The following is a 25348-nucleotide window of genomic DNA, read 5'->3' on the forward strand; positions in this document are numbered from 1 at the left end:
TAGAGCATTTCCAAGCTTGCTATAAACTCAGTGAGTGACTTCCCAGGGCAGATCAGGTCAGTGTATCAGGGAGCCACAATTGTTTTCCCCAGCTTCCATATTCCGAGCAAATCCTGGTGCTACGGTGACCAGACAGCAAGCGTGAAAAATTGGGATGGGGGTGGGGGGTAATAGGTGCCTATATAAGAAAAAGCCCCAAAAATCGGGACTGTCCCTATAAAATTGGGACATCTGGTCACCCTACCTGGTGCAGAAGAGAATTTCACCCACAGACCCTGTTTTCACATAAACATTTTCAGGAACGAGAAGAGAGGAACACAGAAATATCGGAGATAAAGGCTGCCACCCACAGTGGAACGTTTTCCAGAGTTATCCATGAAGCATCAGATGCTCTTTACTTGGGGGTTGGACAGGGCTGGTTTACATCTGGCTGATGCCCTGGCACATTCTTCTAACCTCTACTTCTGTGCCCTGTGCTGCTCTGCTACATGCACGGGCAGAACAGCTAATGAATTTAACAAGGTGTCTGTGAGATCCATTGAAGCAACAGTGCTCCATCGATCTTCTTAATTTCTGGCACCTCTGTTTGCAGCAGCAGCGAAGTGGAGCAGGGCAGAGGCAAGGAATGGAGGAGCTGAACCAGGAGGAGGAAAGGCTGGGGAAGCAGCAAGAGATTGGTAGAGGGAGGCAAGGAGGAAACTGAAGCAGGAAGGAGGGGAAAGGAAAAGTGGAAGAGGGGGGAAAGTGGAGAACAAGAAAGGGAACAAACTCAGAGAGAAAGAAGTGAAAGAGGAAGGGAGAAAAAAAGAAAGGAGAAGAGGTGAAAGGAAATACAAGAAAGGAAAGGGATCAGATCAAAGGAGACAGCAATCACAAAGAGAAAGGATGGATATAAGCAGGAAAACACCATGTGCAGCAAGAAGTAGAGAGGAAAGCATGCAGGAGGTGGTGACCCTGTGATGGCAAATAGTGGAGCAGGGTGAAAATGATCTGCTGTAACTTTTCTCCATGAAATTAATGACATTTTGGCACAATGGGATTTTTGTGAGGAAATTTCCACCCGAGTGAAAACGTCGCAGGCTTTTGATAAAAAATTCCACAAAACAATTTTTTAAAAATCTCTTGCTTTGCCATATTTCATGTAAAATGAAATATGTCTTCTAATCAGCTCTAGGGGTAGATCCTGAACTCAGTGAAGTCTTTGCAAAACTCCCATTGGCTTCAAGGATGCAAAATCCAGTCTCAAAAGCTGGCCGCATACATGCAGCGGGGGGAAGCGAAAAAGACATGGGGAAACAGCACAGAGAACTCGGGGAGGATAGAGACATAGAGTGGGGTCACTGCTCATCAAAGAAAAAATAGGCAGGCTTCATTTACTTTGTTGATTTTATATTTACAAATAATTCCTGTTGGGCGGAGAACTATCTACCCCTTTCATTTTAATAGATGTTAGAGTGGGCCATGATCACGTAATTATGTAGCGGTGATCAAATATTTCTGATGAATTAAACCCTGATTAGGTGCAAATACAAACCAGTGTGGGATGTGGTTTTACATCCATTTCATGTGACACGATGTTGAAGAAATATGGAAGAACTTAACATGGTGAGTGGTGGAAAGCAGGGATGGTGAGAGCGGGGTATCTTGGGATTGTGGGTTTAGTGAGTGGGGAAACCACCACACTTGGATGTCTTAGGCATGTGCTTAACTTTAAGCATTGGGAATAATCCTAGCAGCTTCCACTTTTCTGCTCAACTCTAGTCATCCTTCCCCGACCCTATTTCTGTCTGGTGCTCTTGGCATGTCCCCTCTGCCGTGTAGATTGTGAGCTCTCCAGGGCAGGAACTGTAATCTTTGATCTATGTCTGTGCAGTGCTGGGCATAACGAAATCATCACAGAAGCATAGAAATGTCAGGCTGAAAGGGACCTCAGGAGGTGATCTAGTCCCATCCCCTGCACCTGATCCTGGACTGAGGTTCCTAAGGTGCTCCGGAAATACAAATAATCAAATAAATAAGATGCTGATTCTACCTCACAGTGCACAAAGTTAAACAGGAGCGTGCTTGCAGGACTGGGGTTTGAGATTGCAGGGGTGGTAAGTGAGGAATGTTAGGACTGTGGCCATGGCAAGTAGGGCCTGAGTGAGAGGAGAGAGGCTGCTACATTTTGACCTCTGCTCTTTAATGTTATTTTAACTCTCATGGAGGCTTAAAATCCTACCTACATTGTGGGGGGATTTTCTACCCTGCGGGGTGAATTCCACTGAGCAAAACTGAGTTCCTGTGACAAAGCGACTCCCCTGCTGCAGGGTAGGAAAAACGTTAAGGTTCTGGGAAAGTAGGGTTTTTATTTTATTTTAAATTGATGCAATAGGCATATTGGCCGGCAGCGAGAGAGAGAGAGAGAGTGTGTGTGTGTCTGTGTGTGTGTCTCCGTGTGTGTGTGTGTGTACGCACACACCCCTGGATCACAAGGGGTCATATTCCTTTACATTCTAATTCAACATCTGTGATAACCTGACTTCAATTTAATCCCGCTGGAAACACACTCTCTCTACGCTCAGTTTGAATAAGTGACAGGATAAGACATAGACAATACACAAACAATACATTACACAAACAATACACGCCATTTAAAAAAATAGCACTCAGTTCACCAATAGCCCTAAGGCATTTACCACATGACTGTAGTGCTGTGGATTCAGTCTGAGCCGATCAAGCTGATCTCAGAAGTATGTACACATGCACACATAAAAGGTCCCCAAAACTGTTCACCCAGGGCCTAATTCTGCATGGTGGAGATGGCTTCTTCTGAGGGCAGAACTCTGACTCCTCCTGCAGGAGCTGAGCTTCAGGCTGGGCTCTAGTGTAGGATCTGAGTTGTCCTTGCAACATTATATACGATACAGAAGTACAATTAATGATCAAAATGATCCTAATTCTCCTACTAACAGCTTTGTTAAGGACTGGATGTTTTTCATGCACACTCTGGGCCTGATTCTTATTTACGCTAAGGCCTCTGGCAGTTTAAATGTAATTTATGGCCAATGTAAAACCTCTTTACTGCGCCAGGATTCAGAACTCAGAATCCAGCTGTGGGCATTTATTGCACAGATCTAGATTTGACTGATGTTTCTCAGTTTGTCACTGTTGCAAAATCAGCCATATCTATTGTACCTAAATTTATTTGTATCTTTTCTAGGTAAAAAAATCATATGCTATGACATCACTTCCTGTGCCTGACTCCCCACTCACAGTGGTGTAAGTGAGGAGGAACTCCGCTGCAGCCAGTCAGACCAGTGTGAAAGCACACTCAGCGAGAGGACATTCTTGCCCCACTGTATTTACTTGTATAAAACTGTGCCAGCAACAGAACTTCTTTTTTTTTTTAAAAAAAGCAACCCATAATAATCCCATTGCTATTATGCCAGAGAATGGTTTGTCAGTTATTCAAACTCAAGTGTAAATTTATTTCAGTAAAGGAGCCAAGGTATTGGCTGCAAGCACAGTGACCGTAAGTTCAACCCTCTCATGCATTTGTTATCATCGACACAGGCTATAAAAGATGAGGCTTCCTTGGAAACTGCTGACTGTGCACAACAGTTAATTGCTTCCCTTCTTCTTTTCCCCTCCCCCAGATCTCTCTACTACATTTAAATCAATGTGTCTTCTCCCCAACTCCAACAAAGCCGGTGAAAACGATCAGAAAACTACTCACTCCAAGGTCACCTGAGCCACGGCATCCATTGAACTGTATCCATTTTCCATGAAGATCTCCGTGTACCGTCCCATTTTGATGGCTTCCAGCCATTCACCTACGGATCTGTAGGCGCCACTTCCCAAGGGGCTATGTTCTACTAATAAATTTGACACTCTAAAACAAACAAAAAGGTCAGTTTGAAGATGTACCCAACACCAATCATTCACTTACAATGTTTTTAGATTGTACTTTCCTAGATAAACCGGATACTTGTGCCCTTAATTACATCAAGAGTTGCTTAGTCATAGAATCAGTTGCATTAGTCTGCTTACTTACACATGGGAATAAGTATTGCTCAATATGAGTAAGGGTACCAAGGGTCGTCTAACTACTCCTGTCAATGGGAGTTTTCCCATTGACTTTGGTGTGATCAGTTAGGCCAACGCTGAAAGCTTTTGAAAATCCTGCCCTTTAAACTATTTTACCAGCAAAAAGAAGAGAGGAAAGTATCACAGAGGACCCGATAAGCAAGAATTTGCACAGATCACAACCTGCCTCTTTATCTGTTTACATTATTCACTGCAGCATTACTCTTTGCACCATTCTTCTGCTTTCAAGAGCACAGAGGAGAAGGCCTCAGCAGAACAATGCTGTTAGCACTCCTCAGTAGTACTGCTCATTTGTAAGGAGGCTGCCTTTCTATGTGGTCCTGGCTCCTAGGAGTAAACTGCTTGAGACTGCATACCTTCAGGACCTCAGTTTTGTCATTCTCCTAAATCAAAGCGTTCAGAGCCCGGAAGACAAAATCTATTTCTAAGCACGTCAGGAGGAGGAAGGCAAACACAAATCATATTCCCCAGTACTGAGAAACCAGACTGGTCTGTGGTTAGAATATAAATGCCTGATTCTGCAAGATTCTCAAAAAGTGCTCAGCACCCAGCACTCCCAGTGATTTCAGCAATTGATTAAATCAGGCCATGGACTCAGGAGGTTGGCTTTAGGCACCCATTTAAAACAAACAAACTAACAAAAAAATAATAATCTTGGCCTACGATTCAAGTAGCTTAGGTCATGGGAGTTGTTCCACTGAAGTCAACAGAACTATTTGCACTGTGTCTATCACAGTGAGGTCCCATTCTTGGTTGATCGCTAGGTACTTCTGCAATATAAATGATAATCCCTAGCTCTTATACAGCACTTTTCAACAGTAGACCTCAAAAGGACACCAGTATCATTATTCCCATGTTACGGATGGGGAAACTGAGGCACAGTGGGGTGAAAGGACTGCCCAAAGTCATCCAGGTGAGCTGGGGATGGAACTGATACTTTCCAAATACAGGTTAGTGATTTATCCACTAAGCCACGCTGCCTAATAATAATACAGCCCTGTGGAATGCTATCCACAGGTATCAGCATTTGCAGGGTTGAGCCCTGAATATGTAAATTCAATTCAAGTGTACCTGACTGGAAGAACATCTAGGATATTATATTATTTAGCACTTCAAGAATCTTCATATATTTTATGATCACATTAGTATTATTTGTTAACTTAACGGCTATACTGAAGGGTCCAATAAAATGTAAATATTGCCAGTAACAACAGCATAATGCTTTCACATAACGTTTTAAACACAGAAAGGATTCAAACTTCCTTACTAATCAGAACAAAAAAGTGGATTCTCAGTATTAAAGCCAGGAGGAATCTACTGCTGTGCACACATTGTAATGTCACTGTTTCCTCTTGTATTTGTATTAATGGGACATTTTTAATACAGAATATGTTATGTTTGAAAACATCATTTTGTTCTGTATTGCATTTAACTAAGGATTGATTCAGTAATGTTCTGTTATGGATACCGAATGATATGGGTAAAGGGAACTTGACCACAAAAAAAATGGCTGTTCGGATACACCATTCTCTTTGGCAATACTCACATTAGTAGACATTAGGAATTGTTTGAAACTGTAAATGCATTAACATATCAGTAAAGTGCTTAGCACCTATAAGAAATGGTTTACTGACAATTTTTACTTTCTCTAGTACACTCTGATAGAGAAGTGAATCACTACACAACATGCCCCCAAATGATTATTCCAAACTGAAAATGAAAGAGAAGAGTTCCACATTTTATGCTACCATAAACCTTTTTTATGCAGATGTGCTAGGAATGACATTACAACTGATTGCTAATAAGATTCATTCTCCAATAGTTTCCTCAGAAAGTTAGTGATTCATGGGAAGAGGCCTGAAGAATCATGCCTACTTTGTATTTAAAAATGACATGTACCCCAATAAACAAATATTGCCTCATAGGTCCATATCTTCAAACGTATTTAGGAACCTAACTCCTGGAGTTCTGTGTCTAACTTTTAGGATTTGGGCTATGGTGCCAACTGAACTCTTCCCAACATATTGCTTATTTCTAGACTGTTGCTACAGTTAGTCTCGTCAATATCAATAGAATCATAGAATCATAGAATCTCAGGGTTGGAAGGGACCTCAGGAGGTCATCTAGTCCAACCCCTTGCTCAAAGCAGGACCAAACCCAACTAAATCATCCCAGCCAGGGCTTTGTCAAGCCTGACCTTAAAAACCTCCAAGGAAGGAGATTCCACCACCTCCCTAGGTAAGGTACTTGTGTAATATCCTCCCCGGGATGAAAATTCAACTCTTATAAAGCCAGGGCCAAATCCTCAGCTGGTGTAGATCAGTGTAGCAGTATAATTAAGAAGTAAGTAATATAAGGCTGCAGAGGAAAAATGCTGTGCACCCATAATTAAAAGTTATTCTTCCCTGGCTTCTGCCATGGTGGCAAAATTGTTATCTGAGATGACTGGCCGGCAGGAATTTACCAAAATATTTATACTTCTATTTCCTACCACGTCGACCTTAATTGTAGGCTTGCATTTATCATGTTTCATACTAATATTGCATGCTGGCTCTTCATGTTTTTTATAAAATTGTGCACTTTTTTTTTGGAAACCACATGGATTTATTAATGTTTGAAAATCTGTTAGAAATGGAAGTAAACACTAATGGACTTCCGAATGATTGTGGTAGGTTATATCAGGATAGGAATGCATCTGGTTTTACTAATCTCCAGAATTTGCCCTAAAGGATTTCTTTCCTATTCATATTACCAGGATAAAGTCAACAGAGAGATAATTTGAGTGATGTTTCTTATATACTGTACAGGCCAAATCCTGCCCTCCCTTTCCCTGGGTGTAAATCACAAGTAACTCCATTGTGTAGCTATAAACATAGCTGAAACTCAAGCTTCTCCAGGACAGATCATGATAATTTCAGAATGGATGCATTTATAACGTGATTGAATTGGTCACGTATCTGCCAATTTAAACAGAAAGAGATGATTTGGGAAAACTATTCTGGACACAATGAAGCTTGCGGTACATCCTCCAGGGTCTGCACAGATCGGAGAGTGAGAGCTATTTCAGTGCCAGGGTATTATGACATGAATCATGCATGGAGAAACGGAAATGGCCTGAATTTATACCTGCTCGACGCATTAACCAGTGTCTTCAAGCTGCTCGGGTTACGGATGAGCTTGTCCAACATGCTGACAATTTCATCAAACTTGGGCCTGCTGTTCCGATCTTTCTGCCAGCAGTCAAGCATTAGCTGGTAAAGAGCAGCCGGGCAGTCCATGGGACTTGGCAAACGGTAGCCCTCCTCCACAGCTTTTATCACCTAGGGGAGACAAAACAAGAGGGTGGGTTGTTTTCTTGTGCCAAATGCAAATTGTTTTAACTAAAACGCTTCATGCCCATCAATTCATCCATCGTTTCTTACCAAAACACACCACAGATCTCTGTCAAACATGTCACTGCCCCCTGTATCTTTATTAATCAGGAAAGGAGGGGTTGAAAAATTAATTTCCATTAACTGAAAGAAATTTGATGAAGATCCTCAGCTGATGTAAATTGCCATAGAATCACTGAAGTCAATGGACCAAATCCTCCGCTCCGTTTAAATCTATAGGCCTGAGATTCAGCTGGTGTACGTTGCCAGAATTCCAGTGAAGGCAGGCAATCGCTTCGTCGAAGTCAATGGACCTACCTCAGTTTACACCAGTTGAGAATCTGTAATCCATCATGTTTATCTGTTCTTGAATTCTGAGAACAGCAACATATGCTCTTTTTAGCAATTTCTCGGAAAAGAAAAAATATATTTTTTAATTTAAAGGCATGCGCTGGACCACACATTTGTTTTGCAACAATAAAAGTCCACCTTTATTTCAAACCAGACTTTGAATGCTAAATGATGGATAGATTCAAGGTGGAGGCAGCATGGCCATCTCATACATCATTCAATAATGTTGGGGTCTAGTAATTTGTTATTGTGTACAAATTTCTACCAGGAAATGAAAATGCCTGCATGATGGTACCCAGCCAATAAAAGCAGAGTAGAATTAAAATCCATTGATTTTAAATGGAAATGTAGAAAAATATGATATTTTCATAACATGGCTCTGTTGCTAAAAGAACAGTTACAAATGTGTGCTTTCTTGTTTCCTTTAGAGTGAAAAGACATGAGAACAACATACACTGAGTGCATTTTTTTTTTTAAATGAAGACAGAAAGTAATCAAATCCATTCTGATTACAAAACAATTTACTTTCACCATTTTGATGCATTTATTAATTGAAAGTTATGAGGTAGATTTTTAAAAGAGGTCAGACCCAGCAGTTCCTAATTAGGTATCTAATCCAATCACTGGATTTTCAGAAGAGTTCATCTTTTATTTAGGCACATATGGTATGTGACTATTCCAAGATAGTCTTAACGTACCTTCCTGCATACTCTGTGCTCCTAGTCCTGTTGACTCAATGAGGTCAGAAGTTGCTGCCATTGATGGTGAATGTTATATGATAAACCATGGTGCTCTGATTGCACAGATTTCAAAGAATACCTTGCAAAAGAGTCTCTGTCATTTTAACGCCCTGCATGACTTATAATTACAGACATCTAACACCATTGTTTTCAAATACAGTCAGTAGTTAGCAAAATTGTTCTTGTAATCTTAATCCAGACAGCGTTCATCTGTGGTAAAGGCAATCAGGCAGACCCACTACAGGCAATCATTATTATTAAGAAGGTTACAAAATGCAGGTCAGCTATAATACCTGAGTTTGCTGATACAAGTCGTCTCACATTGCCCTCCATCAGGGAACCCTGTCTACAGCTGGTTGGGAACTTTTTGACTAACTGATTTTTTATGGGAAAATGCTGTCGAGACCAAAACTTTTTGCAGAAAGGTATCGATTTCAACATGAGTTTTGTCAGGAAGGTTTCTCATATCCAGCATGGAATTAATGGTAAAACCAGAGAGAGAAGGGGAAAGACTTTAAGAATAGCCAACAGCCTGGTGGTTAGGGAACTCTGCTTGGATGTTAGAGATCCAGCTACAGGACTGTGCTCTTGCTAATCCAGACCAGGGCCTTAAACATGGCTCTCCCACACTCCAGCTGCTCTAACCACTGGGATTCTGGGGCTCTCTTTTTTGTTATTTCATGACAAAATTTGAAATGTCTTGGATTTGGGCCACATCAGAACAGAAACAAATGCTGAAACCTCAATTTTTTCAGGAATTGGAATTTTTTTATACCAGCTAGAACCTAGTCCTGCACCAATTGGAATAGCCCCTTTCATTGGCAGCACTGACCCAGGAGGGGAATGAGGCCATCAAAGCTTCTACCAGCCGAAAATTTGGTGCTATCAAGATTTCTAAGGACACATCCTAGTGAACAAAATTACATGTGCATTGTATTTTCATTGGGTGCTGGTGGGTACTGAGCACTTCTGAAAATGCAGCCCCAGTGTCTACATCAAGTAGACCTTTTGAGCCCAAATGAAGCCCCATCCAAAGCCCTCTGATGTCAATAGAAAGACTCCCATTGACTTCAATGGCCATTGGAGCAGGCCCGTGGTTCTTCTATCCCATTTAGGCCAGAATTAGTGAGTGGTCTTGTTCTGTGATAATGGTTTTGTTCACAGCACAGTAAGTAGGCCCGACCTACTTCTGTTATCCAGATTCTCTGCTTTTTGCATCATGTTTCTAGTCTCTCCTTAAGGGCAGGTCTACACTACGGGGGAAAATTGATATAAGATATGCAACTTCAGCTACGTGAATAACGTAGCTGAAGTTGAAGTATCTTATATCGAATTACCTACCATCCTCACGGCGCGGGATCAATGTCCACAGCTCCCCATGTCGACTCCGCTACCGCCGTTCGGGTTGGTGGAGTTCTGGAGTCGACGGGAGCGCGTTTGGGGATCGATATATCGCGTCTAGATGAGACGCGATATATCGATCCCCGAGAAATCGATTGCTACCCGCCGATACGGCGGGTAGTGAAGACATAGCCTGAGACCAAATTTGCAACCATCAAATAAAATCATCCCATGTGGCATGGGCAAAGGATCATGTAGTGCCTAAGTACGCTACCTGCACGTGTATTTATAACCCAGAGGGCTCCTCCTCCAAGATACACCAAGAAGAATATAGTAGCAAGATGGGTAGCAGACAAGCTGGAACCAGTACAGAATAGATCTGAACCACATCTGCAGTGAGGCTAGGTACATTTTATATTTCTGGCACTAACATCAATAAAGAAAACTCAATTTAAAGGATGTTGTCCATTCTGGCAATACAATGTAAATGGTATCACAACACTGTAAGATGCCATGATGCTACAGCATCTTCTTTTCACATGCAGATGTTCTCAGGCATCCAATATGAGAAAGAAGCAGCAGCTAGCAAGGCTCTGGAAGCAACCACTGTATGGGGGCATCACACAAGTTTGTTCACTAACACATGCACCCTTTGATGGGCCAAACATTTGAGCTGAGCGAAGACTTGAGGGCCCTAAGACACCCTGTAAGCATTGCTGTCCATTTACAGAGCAATGCCAGTTGGCTCAGGGCTGCTTGGTGGAGAATGAACTGAAATGGCTTGTGCTAACACAGGTAATATATTTAACCCAATGGTTTCACTAATTTTAAAGTCAGAAGCAACCACTACAATCATTTAGTCTGATAACCTGCATAACACAGACCAGAGAATTCCACCCAACAATTTCTGCATCAAGTCCACATCTTGTGGTTGACCTAGAGCATGGTTTTTAGAAAGACATCCAATTTTGATTTAAAGACTTGATTTGTAGCCTTCTGAATAACAGTGACTGCCCATATTGATTCTCCCTATACTGCTGTTAACAAGGAAAAAAAACAAACTGAATTACAATTAGGAGAACAATTTTGCTAACCACTGACTATATTTTCAAACAATGTGTTTTAACTGGCTGTAATTATAAGTCACACACCGAGTAAGAATGATGGGAACTCTTTCACGAGTTGAAATCCATGCAATCAGAGCACCATGGTTTACCACATAACATCTACCATCAACGTCAGCAACCTCTGACTCTTTGGCCAACAGGGGTGGGAGTTGAGTATATGGAAGAGAGGAGGCAGAAAACACTCTGGGAACAGTCCCATACCACAGTGGGAAACACCCTTGAGTTAAATTTGTTTGTTTACTATGATCCATTCAGTTGCCAAGTATATGCAATATAGGCGCAGAGGTAATCCAAGCAAAGCTTGGACAGGAACCAATGCTAATTTCAAGAGCTAAATCTCTTATTAATTCTCTAATCTGCATGTTTTGAAGAGCCAGACTCATGCACCTCTTTCCCAAGATGCATTTGTGAAATTCATTCAATGTCCAGCAGGATGTAGCTAAATTAATTTTCTCCTTTTTTTTTTTATAAAGGGTTCTAGAAAATGTCCATGTCTGAAATGTTCACTATCCACAAGAGTGATTCCTCTGGCAGTGGGGTGTTATCTTGCTGACTCCATATTGAATCCTAGTTTATAGCTAGGCATTTACCTAACATCTGTGGCATCTCAGTGCATTTGTATTAAAACGAGTTAGAGCTGCTTACTGCAATGGCAGAAGAGACAAACTTGGGACCAAATTTCTGCATTCTCTGCATTGGGCATGGCAGAAAGTTTGTGATTAGATTGGGATAATCCCCTGGTAGGTGTATGTAGCATCTTAAGAGACGACTAAGAGGGGATACGATAGACGCCTATACAATCATGACCGGTGTGGAGAAAGTAAATAAGGAAATGTTATTTACTCCTTTTTATAACACAAAATCTCGCTGAAACAAGCTGAAAGAAGGGGATCACCCACCCACATATGTCAGCTTGTATCTTCCCTACTCACTGCCTGCACTAGGTGAATTCTTTTATAATTCTGTCAAGCGCTGCAGTGGCGTAGAGGAGTCATAGCACAAGGAAGAACCCCTCTCTGCATGCAGATTCAAGAGATTCCCTTGGTTTTCACACCTCAACTGCTAGAACAGGGCCTCATCCTCCCTGATTGATCTAACCTCGTTATCTCTAGCTTGCTTCTTGCTTGCTTATATATACCTGTCCCTGGAAATTTCCACTACTTGCATCTGAAGAAGTGGGTATTCACCCACGAAAGCTCATGCTGCAAAACGTCTGTTAGTCTATAAGGTGCCACAGGATTCTTTGCTGCTTCTACAGAACCAGACTAACACGGCTACCCCTCTGATACTTGTCAGAAGACAGGATACTGGGCTAGATGGACCTTGGCCACTCTTATGTTCTTCATGGTAAACTTCCTTTAAGTAAGGTAGCAACTGAGATGGAGAGACTTAGGGGCATGGTTGCTCTGAGTCAGCAAAATAGCACATCTGTCTGCCTGGCTGAATGCTTTCTCTGCCCTTTATGCTATGTGTGACGGTAAGATACTGTCTTTGCTTGGATGTTACTGCTGAGCAGGAAGGACAGATAGGATTGTTCCATGCAGCAGGTGATCACACAGTCGCTTATGGTGACAGAGGCGCTAGATAAAATAAGGGAGAAGCAGGAGTCTCCAAAGGAACTTTTACGGTCAAGGTAATTGCTAACACCAAAAGGACAAGACCATTTTATTTTAAACATTGGGTCTCCTGCTCCCCTGTGTGTGCTGGGGAGAGGTTGCCACCATGGAGAAGGGGAGTTTTGCCCATGTGACATACTCCCTTCATCCCAGAAGTCTCTCTGCAGAGGTGGAGCAGGTAGAAAGGGGCAGTGATCAAATGCCTGCTGGTATTTGATCACTAGAGTCTTCCCAACCTGTCTCACGAAGTTCCTAGAGCCAGAGGAGCTGTATTTTTCTTCCACGTTGTGAAGCACAATTTAGAACTGCCTTTGAAGCCTAGCTCCTGCATTCAGTACTGTCCAGGGATATGTAGGAACCAGGCAGCAAAGAGTAGGCAAGGGGAATTGGAATGAATACCTTCTGCAGGCCCTTGGGACCCATGTGTATCTTGGAGCATCTGTGGATGAATGGAGTGCAGCTTCTTCCTGGGCTATGGGGTTCAGACCAGGGCAGAATTCAAAGGGAACTCTATGAATTAGGTTTCCCAGGCTTCTCTTTCCACTACAGTGATTATCCTGGCTTGGAGGTAGGATGGTACCCTGCATTTCTTACAATGCTGGCCTTAAAAGTAATACAGTCCCATTAAAAGTAATACAGTGCAACCAGCTTTGGATCCTATTCATTCCGCTCTCTATGCAAGGAAATGGGAATTTGCTATTGACTGAAAATCTTATGTCAGAAAAAAGCCAAACATCTAACTCATGAGACAATAAGAAAGCAGCTCAGCAGCAGAATTATGAGAAATGGTCTGGTATTCTAGTGACCAGTCACTACTCAATCATGCCTATAGTGAGAGTCATGTAGGGCCAGATTTTCACAAAAGCTCAGCTCTCGGTTAGGCACCGAAGTAACGGGGCCAACTTTTCCAAAGCAGCTCCCTTCGAGGATAATGATGGGCGCTGAACCGTCTCGAAAGCTTGTCCCCTCCTTTAGCTACATACCAAAATGGAAGCTGAGCCCTTCTGAAAATCTGTCTCCACTTGTGGGTTCTGAGCACTTTTGAGAACGTAAGCTTAAATGAAGCATGCAATTGTCATGAAAGGCCCCATAGTGTCTATGCATTACCTTACAGTCATTAATCACTTGACCGCATGCTTTTCCTGCTTGGTTCAACGTGCAGGCTGGAGTGTGTGCACAGAGTGAGGCAGGATGCACCAACTTATTTTTAAACAACTTACTAAGGCCGAAGAGGACAGCAGCACACAGCAAAATTGCTGCTGTCACTTTGCGATATAAAATCATTTATTTCCCCGATGAAAATTAAATTGATATTCTATCTATCCATCACATTGATTAATTGCACCATGCTATATTTTATTACATTGTTTTTTAATCTTCGCTGAATACTATCCCGCCCCCTCCATTCACTGTGGACTGGATCAACTCCTGGGTGTTATATCAGCATAGCACCAGGGAAGTCAATAAAGCATTGCTGATTTGCATTACCTGAGGACCTCACCCACTGTCTGACCTGCGCACTGAATTCATTCCCGTGCAGCTGCTCCCCACAGAGCACAGAGATCTTCATGCTTCTCCCAGAAGCCCTTGCTCACTCCCAGTCAGATGTCTCAACGGAGCCAGTGCACAATCAAAATCCAGGGTATACAGGCCCCTTAAGGATATAACCTGGTCTGAATTACTGTTGTAAGGCCAGGCATTCAGGGTGCTTTGTAGTCCTGAGGGAGAGAACCTGACTGAGTTAAGGCATCCGGCAGGGAGCAAGCAAGGGCTCCTGGGAGCAGCAGGCTACATACAGCCCTCTGTGTGCTGAGGGGAGCAGCTGCTGCTGTTGTCTGTGGGCTGCTGAGTGTGAAGGCAACCAGGGCAAGAGAAGCTGTGCCACCCGAAGGCGGGGAGGGAAAACTCTTCACTCCAGGGGTGGAGGGGCTGGCTTGAACCCCAGCAGCAATGGGGTGAAAGGACAAATTTTGCTTAAGACTTCTTAGTCCCTGGTAGCACCTTGTGTTTTGACCAGCTTGTGAAAGCCTGCTGTTCTTAGTGACACTGCAGCACACATGCTTCCAGCTGCCAGAGAGATACACACACCTGCTCACGGTGGGACTGACGTGACAGGCAGGCTCTCTGCACATGGGTGGTTTCTCAGGGCTGGCTCCAGGGGTTTTGCCACCCCAAGCAGCTATTAAAAAAAAAAAAAAAGCGGCAATCGCGATCTGTGGCAATTCAGCAGGAGGTCCTTCGCTCCGAGCGGGAGTGAGGGACCCTCCGCTGAATTGCCGCTGAATAGCTGAACATGCCGCCCCGCTCCTGAGTGGCTGCCCCAAGCACCTGCTTGCTAAGCTGGTGTCTGGAGCCGGCCCTGCTGACTCTTGCCCCAAGTCTGCAGAGTGGTTTGAGTTACTTTAGAATAAAAAAAAGCTCTATTATACAGGCAAGCTACTGCAGTAAAAGTGAAACAAGGTAACCATCTTGGGTCTGATGCAACTCCCATTTATTCAAGTTTCCTTGACTTAACCAGCAGTTGGATTGGTCCCTTGGATTGATATCCCCGGACTTTTCTTTGAACTCGCTAAAAACGACAGGACTTGAGTTTGCAGCATTTAACTGAAACGTTTTGTTTGCTTTAGTTTTACTCATCTCTCTCATCACAGGGATAAAATTATGGTGCTACCACTGGCATACGTTCTGCAGCGACTCAAACGTGCCAATCTGATGGTACATTGATTTAAAACACAACCTTGCAGGATACTGAGCATTCTTGGTAGACGCTCAGCACCTCACAGGCCCAAGCATCTGTTCCATTATTATTATTTATTTGTGTTACCCTAGTTCCTAAGAACCCAGCCATGGTCCAGGACCCTTCTGTGCTAGGTGCTGTACAAACAGAACACAAAGACAGGGCCTGCTCCAAATCTAAGTAGACTCATAGACTTTAAGGTCAGAAAGGACCATTATGATCATCTGGTCTGACCTCCCGCACAACACAGGCCACAGAATCACATCCACCCACTCCTGTATCAAACCCCTGACCTACGTCTGAGCTATTAAAGTCCTCAGCTTGTGGTTTAAAGACTTCAAGGTGCAGAGAATCCTCCAGCAAGTGACCCGTGCCCCACGCTGCAGAGGAAGGCGAAACCCCCCCCAGGGCTCTGCCAATCTGCCCTGGAGATCCCCTTCCCGACCCCATATATGGAGATCAGCTAAACCCTGAGCATGTGGGCACGTATAGCCCTAGCAAAGAGTGTACTGCCCTATTGCGCTAGGCAATGTCTACATACGATGAGAGACCATCCTTATTTAGGGTACGTCTATATTACCCGCCGGATCGGCGGGTAGTGTTCAATGTATCGGGGATAGATTTATCACGTCTTGTCTAGACGTGATAAGTCGATCCCCGAATCGACGCCCGTACTCCACCTCGGCAGGAGGAGTAAGCGGAGTCGACGGGGGAGCTACAGCAGTCAACTCGTCGCCGTGAGGGGAGCCAGGTAAGTCGAACTAAGATACTTTGATTTCAGCTACGCGAATAGTGTAGCTGAAGTTGTGTATCTTAGTTCGAACTCCCCCCTGCCACCGCCGCTAGTGTAGCCCAGTCCTTAGACTTCAAACTCTTCAAAGCAAACAAGACAAAGGGTTGGAGGGGAAAGAGTGATGAAGTGTCATGCTCACGGTCAATGGCAGAGGCAGGAAGAGGATCTAGGTAAAGAGCCCTGTCCATTATACCACATCACCTCCCTTTCTCTCAAGGAAGCAAGTTCTCACTAATACAGACGGATCTCGAAAATTAAGCTATACTTGGGTAACTTTGTTTTTAGTTTTTGCTGATTTTTTCACCCAAATTTCGGACCATTCAAGTATATGGAAATATGGATTATGTTAAGAAAATCCAATCCATGACATTAAGTAGATGTGTTTATGTTACTAATAAATTAGTCTAAGTGTAAATGTGAGCTGGCTGCTAAAGTAAGGCAAGGTAGTAGAAAATACATATGCAAACTGTGATGGAGCAAGGCTGGATGGCTACAGGAAAGTACTCAGGAACAGGTATGTTAGCCCCAGGCTAAGCAAATCCCTAGTACCATGGGAACCAAAATGGCAGTTGCTCCAGGGTAATTAAGGCACCTGGGGCCAATTAAGAACTTTCTAGAAGGCACCAGAGAGAACTACATTGATTGGAGCACCTGCAGCCAATCAGGGCAGGCTAATCAGGGCACCTGGTATAAAAAGGGGAGCTCACTCCAGTCAAGGAGGAGGAGCCAGAGGAAGGAAGGGCGTATGAGGAGCTGGGAGCCAGAGACACAAGGAACTAAGAACTGAGAGGGTGTACTACTGGAGGATTGAGGAAACACCATACAATCAAGCAGTATCAGACACCAGGAGGATCCTATGGTGAGGATAAGAAAGGTGTTTTAAGGAGGCTATGGGGAAGTAGCCCAGGGAGCTGTAGTGGTCAAGCAGCGGTTACAAGTAGCACTATAGAGACTGCTGCAATTCACAGGGCCCTGGGCTGGAACCCGGAGTAGAGGGCGGGCCTGGGTTCCCCCCAAGCCTCGCTACTCCTAATCAGACAGGAGGTGATCCAGACTGTGGGTTTCATCCAAGGGGAAGACTACTGAGGGGAGGAAATCCGCCAATAAGCGCAGGACCTACTAGAGGAGAGGAGGAACTTTGCCACAATACACATGTATATATACTATTCATGTACAGTTCATGAAATAAACCACAGCTTACACTGCTTTTATTTTAAATACTCTCACTTTTATCTATTTGTTGCTTTTTTCCTCTCCTCCTGTCCCCCAATATTAACCTCAATATTTACCCAGAAAACCGTGAAGTTAATTTTTCGTACTGATTTTTACTCATTTTTTAATTTTTATAATAAACACTGATACATTCCCAGTAAATTTTAAATGAAATAAAAATGGAACCCAAAGGGCTTTTGCTATAGTTGACTGGATGAGTTTGTAAATGTAGCTGAAATTATGTCATTTATCAATATGCATCCTTTGGCAGACCTTCATTTTTAAACATAATACTGATGGACTCTGATAATAACCGCATCAGTTGCACTACAGCAGTCTGCCAAGGGAGACAGTCTTTACTCCGTGCAGACTTACTTCTCTTTATGCAAAGCTTGTTTTGAGCTGCGGCATAAAAGGGCATTCAATAAAAGAAATTTCAGGGGGAAAGCAAAATCATTTCACTGGGCTTTTTAAAAGCAGCTGTCACTTTCAGACTGAAAGCACTGCGCCAGTTCTGTCTCTGATAGCCAGAGACGTGTCATACAGTGGCTTTGGCAAGTACTTACATCTTGATTGGTCATCTCCCAGTAGGGTCTCTCTCCATAAGACACTACTTCCCACATCACTATCCCGTAGCTCCAGACGTCACTGGCCGAGGTGAATTTGCGGAAGGCGATGGCTTCTGGGGCTGTCCATCTGATCGGGATCTTCCCTCCCTTGTGTGAAAAAAACAGAAGGGGGAGGGGGAGAGAAAAGCAACATTTCTTAGAGCATCGAGGGAGGTTTTTTTTCCTATTCCTGAATGATGCTGGAAAGAGATGTAGAATTGTAAAGTAAATCTGCTTGACAGCATGAGGCCCTTCTCCATATTATCTCAGCCCATAAGCATTTGGAGCTGACTACTAATTGGCTGACCTGAAGGGTTGTTGTTTAAATTCCATTTGAATGCTGGAACACGTTTAGCAGCCACATCTCCGTTATGTTGCGCTGGGTGGTAGGAGGAAAAGCCAAGCACTCAAGCAATCGATACAGTGAACTTTCAAGAGTTTCTGACAGCAAATGGGGATGGAACAAACATCTTAAAAGCTCTAGGTGACTCTGGTGTAATGTGAACTTCATGCAAATTACAGGGCAGAGGGCTGGATTTTATTTTACAGATCTTTGACTCCAATCCTGCAGACGAATCCAGGTAGGTGGGCCACTGAAATCAACAAGGTTCCACATGAATGCAACGTCAGCCAGTGCAAACTTGATTGCAAGACAGAGGCCTACGTAAGAGATGGGGAGGCCAGATGAGTGACAAAACCATCAATGATTCCTTCTCTCTTTGATTATTATTGATTTTTTGTAATATTTCTTGCATAACTAACGTCTCCCTGCATACATCTAGGGATTTCAGATTTAGGGTTTTCTCCCTGCTTTCTAATTTTTAGGTGTTTAATTTTATGCAAATTATAATAATACTTTAATGATAATATAAATCATCCCTAAGATTTTCAGGATTAAAAAGAGGATATTAGTCAGGATTTAAAGAATTGTTTTCCTTGAATTATATCAAAATAGGCCCCCTTTTGAAAGCCCTTGCTCCTAGAAATGAGCTACATGCAAGGCTAGGGGATATTCAGGGAACCTCTTCAAACAATTTTTACCTCTGCAAAAACAGTAAAATTTCGGGTATATTTTTAGAAAACCTTATTCTCACAATTTTTCTTCAGTGAAGCATTATTAGTTCAAACCTTAAGCCAGTGGGGACCAGATTCTTAGCTAATGCCACTCAGCATATCATAACTGTTTATCCCAGATGAAGATCTGGCTCCAAGAAACCCTTATATGCCTAACTAGGTTCTGATCCTCCAGTGGACAGGTAGACTCCAGTTGCCAACATTTTTCCAGGGTGAAATCTCCAGATAAGGTGGTGGCTCTGAGTTACTGGAGGGTTCTGAGCACAGATGGTAAATTTATGTTACATACAATATGATACTTTAATCATATGTGTAACAAAAATTACATGTATATGTTGGTGAATATGAGCTGAAGCTATGATAAGAGGATTCCATCCAACTGTCACTATTACCAAAGGGCTCATTGTCACAATGTTTCCAGTACATTTTCAATACTGGCGGTATATATTAATATATTTGATAGACATGATGAATAGGTCTCCCTGTATCAGAGTTTATGGACGCCCTAGCCTGTTAGTCACATGGGATGGGCAGCACTCTTAGCCTGTTAGTCACATGGCCAATGTAGGCACCTAAGCGAAATGACAACTGATGGACACTGAGCCCTTTTCAAAATCTGGCTCCAACTGCAAGCGTGAGCACTTTTGAAAATGTCACTTGGCCGTCTCCCTCATTTCCTTTAGTTCAATGGTCCAGTATCCCCAGAACCTACCCTTGTTGTGTACGCTGCTTCAGGGTCATCTTCTAGGACTCTGGAGAGTCCGAAGTCAGACACTTTGCACACTAAATTGCTGTTGATGAGGATGTTTCTGGCAGCAAGGTCTCTATGTACGTAACCCATGTCTGATAGGTACTTCATGCCTGACGCAATGCCTCTCAGCATCCCAACCAGCTGAATGACAGTGAACTGCCCATCATTCTTCTGCAAAGATAAGGGGGGATTTCAATCACAGTGTGCAGTGTTCTTCACACCCTAAGTTACATACATGCACAAATAACAAGTCAGGGGCAAGTCTCATGCAAAGGCAAATAGGGGAATTCATAATTAATGACCATGATGCTCCGGCCCAGAGGCTCCTGAAGGTGTCATTGTTTGGAATAGTGATCTCTAAAGACTAATCTGAGACAACAGAGTTCTTAACTCATGATTAGAGAATTTCCTAATGTAACACATATAGTGTACACACATATCTATGTAAGCAGGGTCAGAATGAATTCTCCCCTGGCAGCTAGCTAGGAAGGGGAGAGACTTCAGGAGCAAACTGTATTTACATGAACACACCTACTCTGCTTAAATATCCAGCAGATAGAACAGTGTTGCTCAAAGTAATCAACTTTGGCTGGTGTTGGGTTACAATTCACTTTAGTAGTGAATGCAGGGGTAATGAAATGCTGTTATCAATGGTGCTGTCATTATGGTATGAATAAAGGGGAGGAGAACTGTGCTTAGCCTGTCCCAAATGAGGGGGTCACCCTCAGTTGAAAGGACCCCAGTAAGCCAGGGGCTCAAATGCCAGACCTCTGTGAAAGTAAGAGGGGTGAGGACTCTCCTCAAGGGTCCCCAGTCTGATTTAACCTGTTTCTCCCCAGTGTTCAAAGAAAAGGCTAAACAGGCTTCATTGGGAGCCTCTTTGTTACTTTAAATGCTCAATCAGAGCTGAAATGAGCCTCTTTGTTACTTTAAATGCTCAATCAGAGCTGAAATCAGTTGAGGTGGAACTGTGTGTCTGCCCAGCCTGCTAAGAGCAAAAAATCACTAGGGGCTTGTCTACACTGGCACTTTACAGCATTGCAACTTTCTCGCTCAGGGGGTGAAACAACACCCCCTGAGTGCTGCAAGTTTCAGCTCTGTAGAGTGCCAGTGTAGACAGTGCCCCAGCGCTGGGTCCCCGCACCCCTCGTGGAGGTGGGTTTTTTTATAGTGCTGAGATAGCTCTCTCCCAGCACTGGTGCCACGACTACGCAAGCCACGTTAAAGCGCTGCCACGACCAGCATTTTAACGTTGGTAGTGAAGCCGTGCCCTAAGAGACTAATCTGCAGAGGTCACAGAAGTTGACTGGCTGACGGGCGGCCGGCAGGAGCGGCCTGTGAGAGCGGTGAGCAGGTGGCTCACGAGGCGGCCAGCAGAACAAGCAGCTTGCAGGGTGGCCTGCAGAGTGAGAGGCTGGCAGGGCGGCCAGCCAGAGCAAGTGCTCAGATGGGGGAGGAAGGAAAGTGCCTTCTTCCCTGGGTAGGAGGTGAGCTCACACAGATGCACCTCTGAACCCTGGGTCCTCACTGACCAAGGAAAGCCACTGTTAGTGGGGCATAGTAAAGGGACTTTTGGTTGTATAATGCAAGAACATGAGGCGGAAGGGGTGGGTGTCCTGCTCACAGTTTTATGGTTATGAATCCTGCTTGTGTCATTTTCCCTAATTAATCTCGAGTAACTTCTCTCCTTTCATTAAAAGTTTATTTTCTACACTCGGACTCTGTTCTTGTGAGTGGGGGAGTATTGGTTCTCAGAGGCGCCCAGGGTGGTGTGTAATTTTCCCAGGTTACTGGGTGGGGGCTCGAGCCGGTTCTGTGTTGTATGGTTGAAAAGGAACCCATCGATATTGAACCGGCCCTGGTTGCTGCTGGCTCCGCCTGGCAGAAGGGTAACATATGTAAAAACCCCACAGATGACTATCCCTCCGAGTCAAGGTTGTAAACAACACAGGTCACATGCAAACCCCCTTCCCGCCCCCGTGTGTCTTGCCCACATCATCTAATCCTCACTACTGACAAAGTGTCATCAAACACATGTAAATCTTTACTCCACAGGGTCATTTGGAGGGTTGGTGCCAAAAGGCAGTTGTGTAAAGGGCGGCATGAAAACCGGTGCTTTTCGATGCAGCGCTCCTCACAGAAAGAAAAAGGACGCTTTGCATTTTATTGTTATTTTATTTATTTGTATTGTGGTAGATGGAGCGAGGACTTGGGGAGCTGTAACTCCACCAGCACTTCACAGTATTTCCCAGGGGGAATGACCTTTACAGGACACCCCATTGTCCTCCAAGAAAAACCATCTGAGCATTTTGAATCTTACCTTTAAAAATGTATCGAGAGAGCCATTCTCCATGTACTCTGTCACTATCATTACTGGCTTACCTGAAAAAAGGAAGATCGCAAGTTTATTAGCTGCAATTCATCTAAAAGAAACCCCCGCCGAGTTTGTCCACTCTGATTCTTAATGTGCACACACAGCCATGTTGAACCCATCTGTCAGTCACAAACATGTACAGATCCACAGTGAGAGACAGTCCCTGCCCCAAAGAGCTTCCAGTCTAATTAGACAAGACTTGCAATGGGTGGGATAAAGGAAATATTGTTATCCTCATATTAGAGATGGGGAACTGAGTCACAGCCAGGTTGGGTGATAACGTCACACAGGGATTCAGGAGAAGGGCCAGAAATTGAACCAGATGATGAGACCAGCCCAGGGCCTTAACCACCAACTCAGCTTCGTCTTTTCTCCTTGAGTGAGCTGAAAGCCTGTGAAACGTGCTCTGCCCAAAGGAACCCAGGTTCCATTGCACCAGATGAAACTTCCCAACCATTGTGGGGAGCTAAATCGATGGAGGAGGAGAAGGAAGCAGAGTGGCCACTCTTGCGGATGTTGAACTGTATGAGGTAATGAAGAACCTCTGCAAAGACCTACCAAAACTGGCACAAAAGGGAGGAAGTAGAACTTCCAATCACAACCCCCAAACCCTCTCCAAGCACCAACCCAGGGCTGTGCGAAGGAATGTCATCACACACACGGATGCAAAAAAGTACTACATGAGGTCTAAATGATGTGACCTCTCGTACAAATGGGCGATATTCATTCCAGGTGTCATTCCAGTGATGCTGGGGGGATAAATTTGGCCCAATGATTTGTGCTTCATCATGAAGCCTATGGAACTCATTGCCACATGATTTTGATGCCAGGAACTTGGTGGGATTCAAAGAAGGATTAGACACTTCTATGGATAACAACAATATCCAAAGTTAAAATAGCAACTACATTTAAAAAAATCCTTTGGAAGTGAATACCCTACGCTTTAGGGTTTAAACCAATCTCTAACTACTGGAGAAAGACCATCATAACTGCCTACTGAGGGTTTTTTGTTTGCTTGTTTGTTTTTTGCACCTTCTTCTGAAGTGCCAGGTGCTGCCCACTGTTAAAGATAAAATACTGAAGTAGATGGACCATGATGCGTTAGACTAGAGCAGTGTTTCCCAAACTTGGGATGCCGCTTGTGTAGGGAAAGCCCCTGGCGGGCCGGGACGTTTTGTTTACCTGCCACATCCACAGGTTCGGCCACTTGTGGCTCCCACTGGCTGCGGTTCGCTGCTCCCGGCCAATGGGGGCTGCTGGAAGCAGAGGCCAGTATGTCCCTCGGCTCGTGCCACTTCCCGCAGCTCCCATTGGCCTGGAACAGTGAACCGCGGCCAGTGGGAGCCGCGATCAGCTGGACCTGCGGACGTGGCAGGTAGACAAACCTGCCTGGCCTGACAGGGGCTTTCCCTACACAAGCGGCATCCCAAGTTTGGGAAACACTGGACTATAGGATGGACAAGCTGACTCAGTACACCAGTTTCTATGTTTAAAAAGAAGTGCACCCAATTACACACAGGAACCCTTCTGGAGTTGCAATTAGAGCCAAACTTTGGCTGTGGATGTTAAGTATACTCTCTACTAAATATGGTAACCGAAAGAGGAAGGTTTTTCTCCAGATACGTGTACTGAAAATATGGCCTAATTCAGGGAGGAAGAAAAAAGATGATCCAAACAAAAGTTCAAAGAAGACTGTGGCCTCCAACAGTTGTTAGGGATAAGAATGTTTTTCCAACTCCATTTGATTAATTTTCATGCCCGAGTCATTTTAATGGTAATTATATATAGTTTTTGCTCAGTTTTTATATCTCATTTCTCACTAGCTTGCTACAACGACATAGCACTAATTAGTGTGGCTTGCTCCAGGCCTTATACAGTCAATGAAATCTTATAAAGAACATGTACATTATTTTTTATTTAAATCAATTTCCATTAACTAGCATGAAGCACAGACAAAAGAGAAACCAGCAATTATTTCTAAACTGCATTACAATGACTCGCATTGAAATGATCAGCTAAAGCTGCTGCATGTCATAACATGATTATAAAGGTAACTGCTCTTAAAATAATTTCCTATTTTGCTGTTTAAGTTGATCTTAACCTTTGTACATTCCTGTCATGTTAATTGTTTGACTAATTTATGGTTTAATAATCTATGTAAATAAACATAATTGTGTATTCATCAATCAAAACGCTGAGTGCCGTGCAGATACGACCCTGGAGCATTGTGGGTTTGCATTTTTTTAATTTCTTAATGAGCATTGGAGTTACCCCCTCGTATGAGTTAAAGATTTGGCAGCTGTATTATTATTCATATTACTGTGGCAGCTCAGGGCTCTACATGAGATCAGGACCCAGTGCAAACATAGTCTCTACCACAAAAGATCTAACAATCTAAACAAATAAGGACAGGAGAGGAAACAGAAGTGTGGTCACCGGATGATCAGTGGCAAAACTAGGAACAGAACTCAGCTCTTTTGTGCTTGAGCCATCAACCCCTTGCCACTGCCACTCCCACAACATTGGTATCGCTATTGCCATTATAATGACATTTGGCGTTTGTCCTCTGTCAGTCTTAGGTGCTTCGGGAAGGAGGGTGTGTATTGTAATCTCCGTTTGCAAGATCGTTAGGTGAAGTGACTTGCCCAACATCACGTAGCAAGTCTGTGATTGAACTTGGAACTGAGCTCTGTGGCCTCCCTATTCACTGGCCCCGTTCGGCTTCCCCGAGTCAAAGTTCGCAATAAAGCCCTAAGACTGTTTTCTGGGAGAAACTCTGACCTGGCAGGTCTGCCACCCCTGAAGTAGAATGATGCATGATTACCTCTCGGGGACTGCTCTAATCACTGGTCTATAGAGCGATCCTCAATTGTCCTCTGGCCCAATTCATATTTAATTAGAGTGGGATGGCTTGATCAAGGGAGATTGAGGGAGTCCCATAACATAATATCCCATAGTCAGAGCACTCACCTCAGAGAGGGGAGATATCTGTGCAAATCCCTTCTCCTCCTCAGGCAGAGTGGGGCATTGAAATGGGTCCCCTACATCCCAGGTATGTGCCCTAACCACTGGGCTAAGGGTTATGGGGGAAGCTCTGCAATGCCTAAGTCCCTGTGTAGATCTGATCCTGTTCGCCTTTAAATCAGTACCACTGGTGACGCAGC

The 25348-nt window shown here is 43.8% G+C and overlaps 1 protein-coding gene across 4 annotated transcripts in view; it reads right to left on the reverse strand.

Annotated features, from left to right (window-relative positions):
• Positions 1-25348, reverse strand: part of EPHA5 (EPH receptor A5) — a 340760-nt gene that overhangs the window by 14560 nt on the left and 300852 nt on the right. For 3 of the 4 annotated variants that reach the window (XM_045018677.1, XM_045018676.1, XM_045018674.1), the window contains 5 exons: positions 22131-22192; positions 19772-19981; positions 17944-18093; positions 7216-7409; positions 3719-3874 (listed from right to left, as the gene is read on the reverse strand). In XM_045018677.1, coding sequence (XP_044874612.1) covers positions 3719-3874; positions 7216-7409; positions 17944-18093; positions 19772-19981; positions 22131-22192 — 772 coding nt within the window. The remainder of the gene's footprint in view (positions 1-3718; positions 3875-7215; positions 7410-17943; positions 18094-19771; positions 19982-22130; positions 22193-25348) is intronic. The other variant, XM_045018675.1, reaches the window with a different exon arrangement.

Source organism: Mauremys mutica, chromosome 5 (genome assembly GCF_020497125.1).
Source record: "Mauremys mutica isolate MM-2020 ecotype Southern chromosome 5, ASM2049712v1, whole genome shotgun sequence".
NCBI lineage: Eukaryota > Metazoa > Chordata > Testudines > Geoemydidae > Mauremys > Mauremys mutica.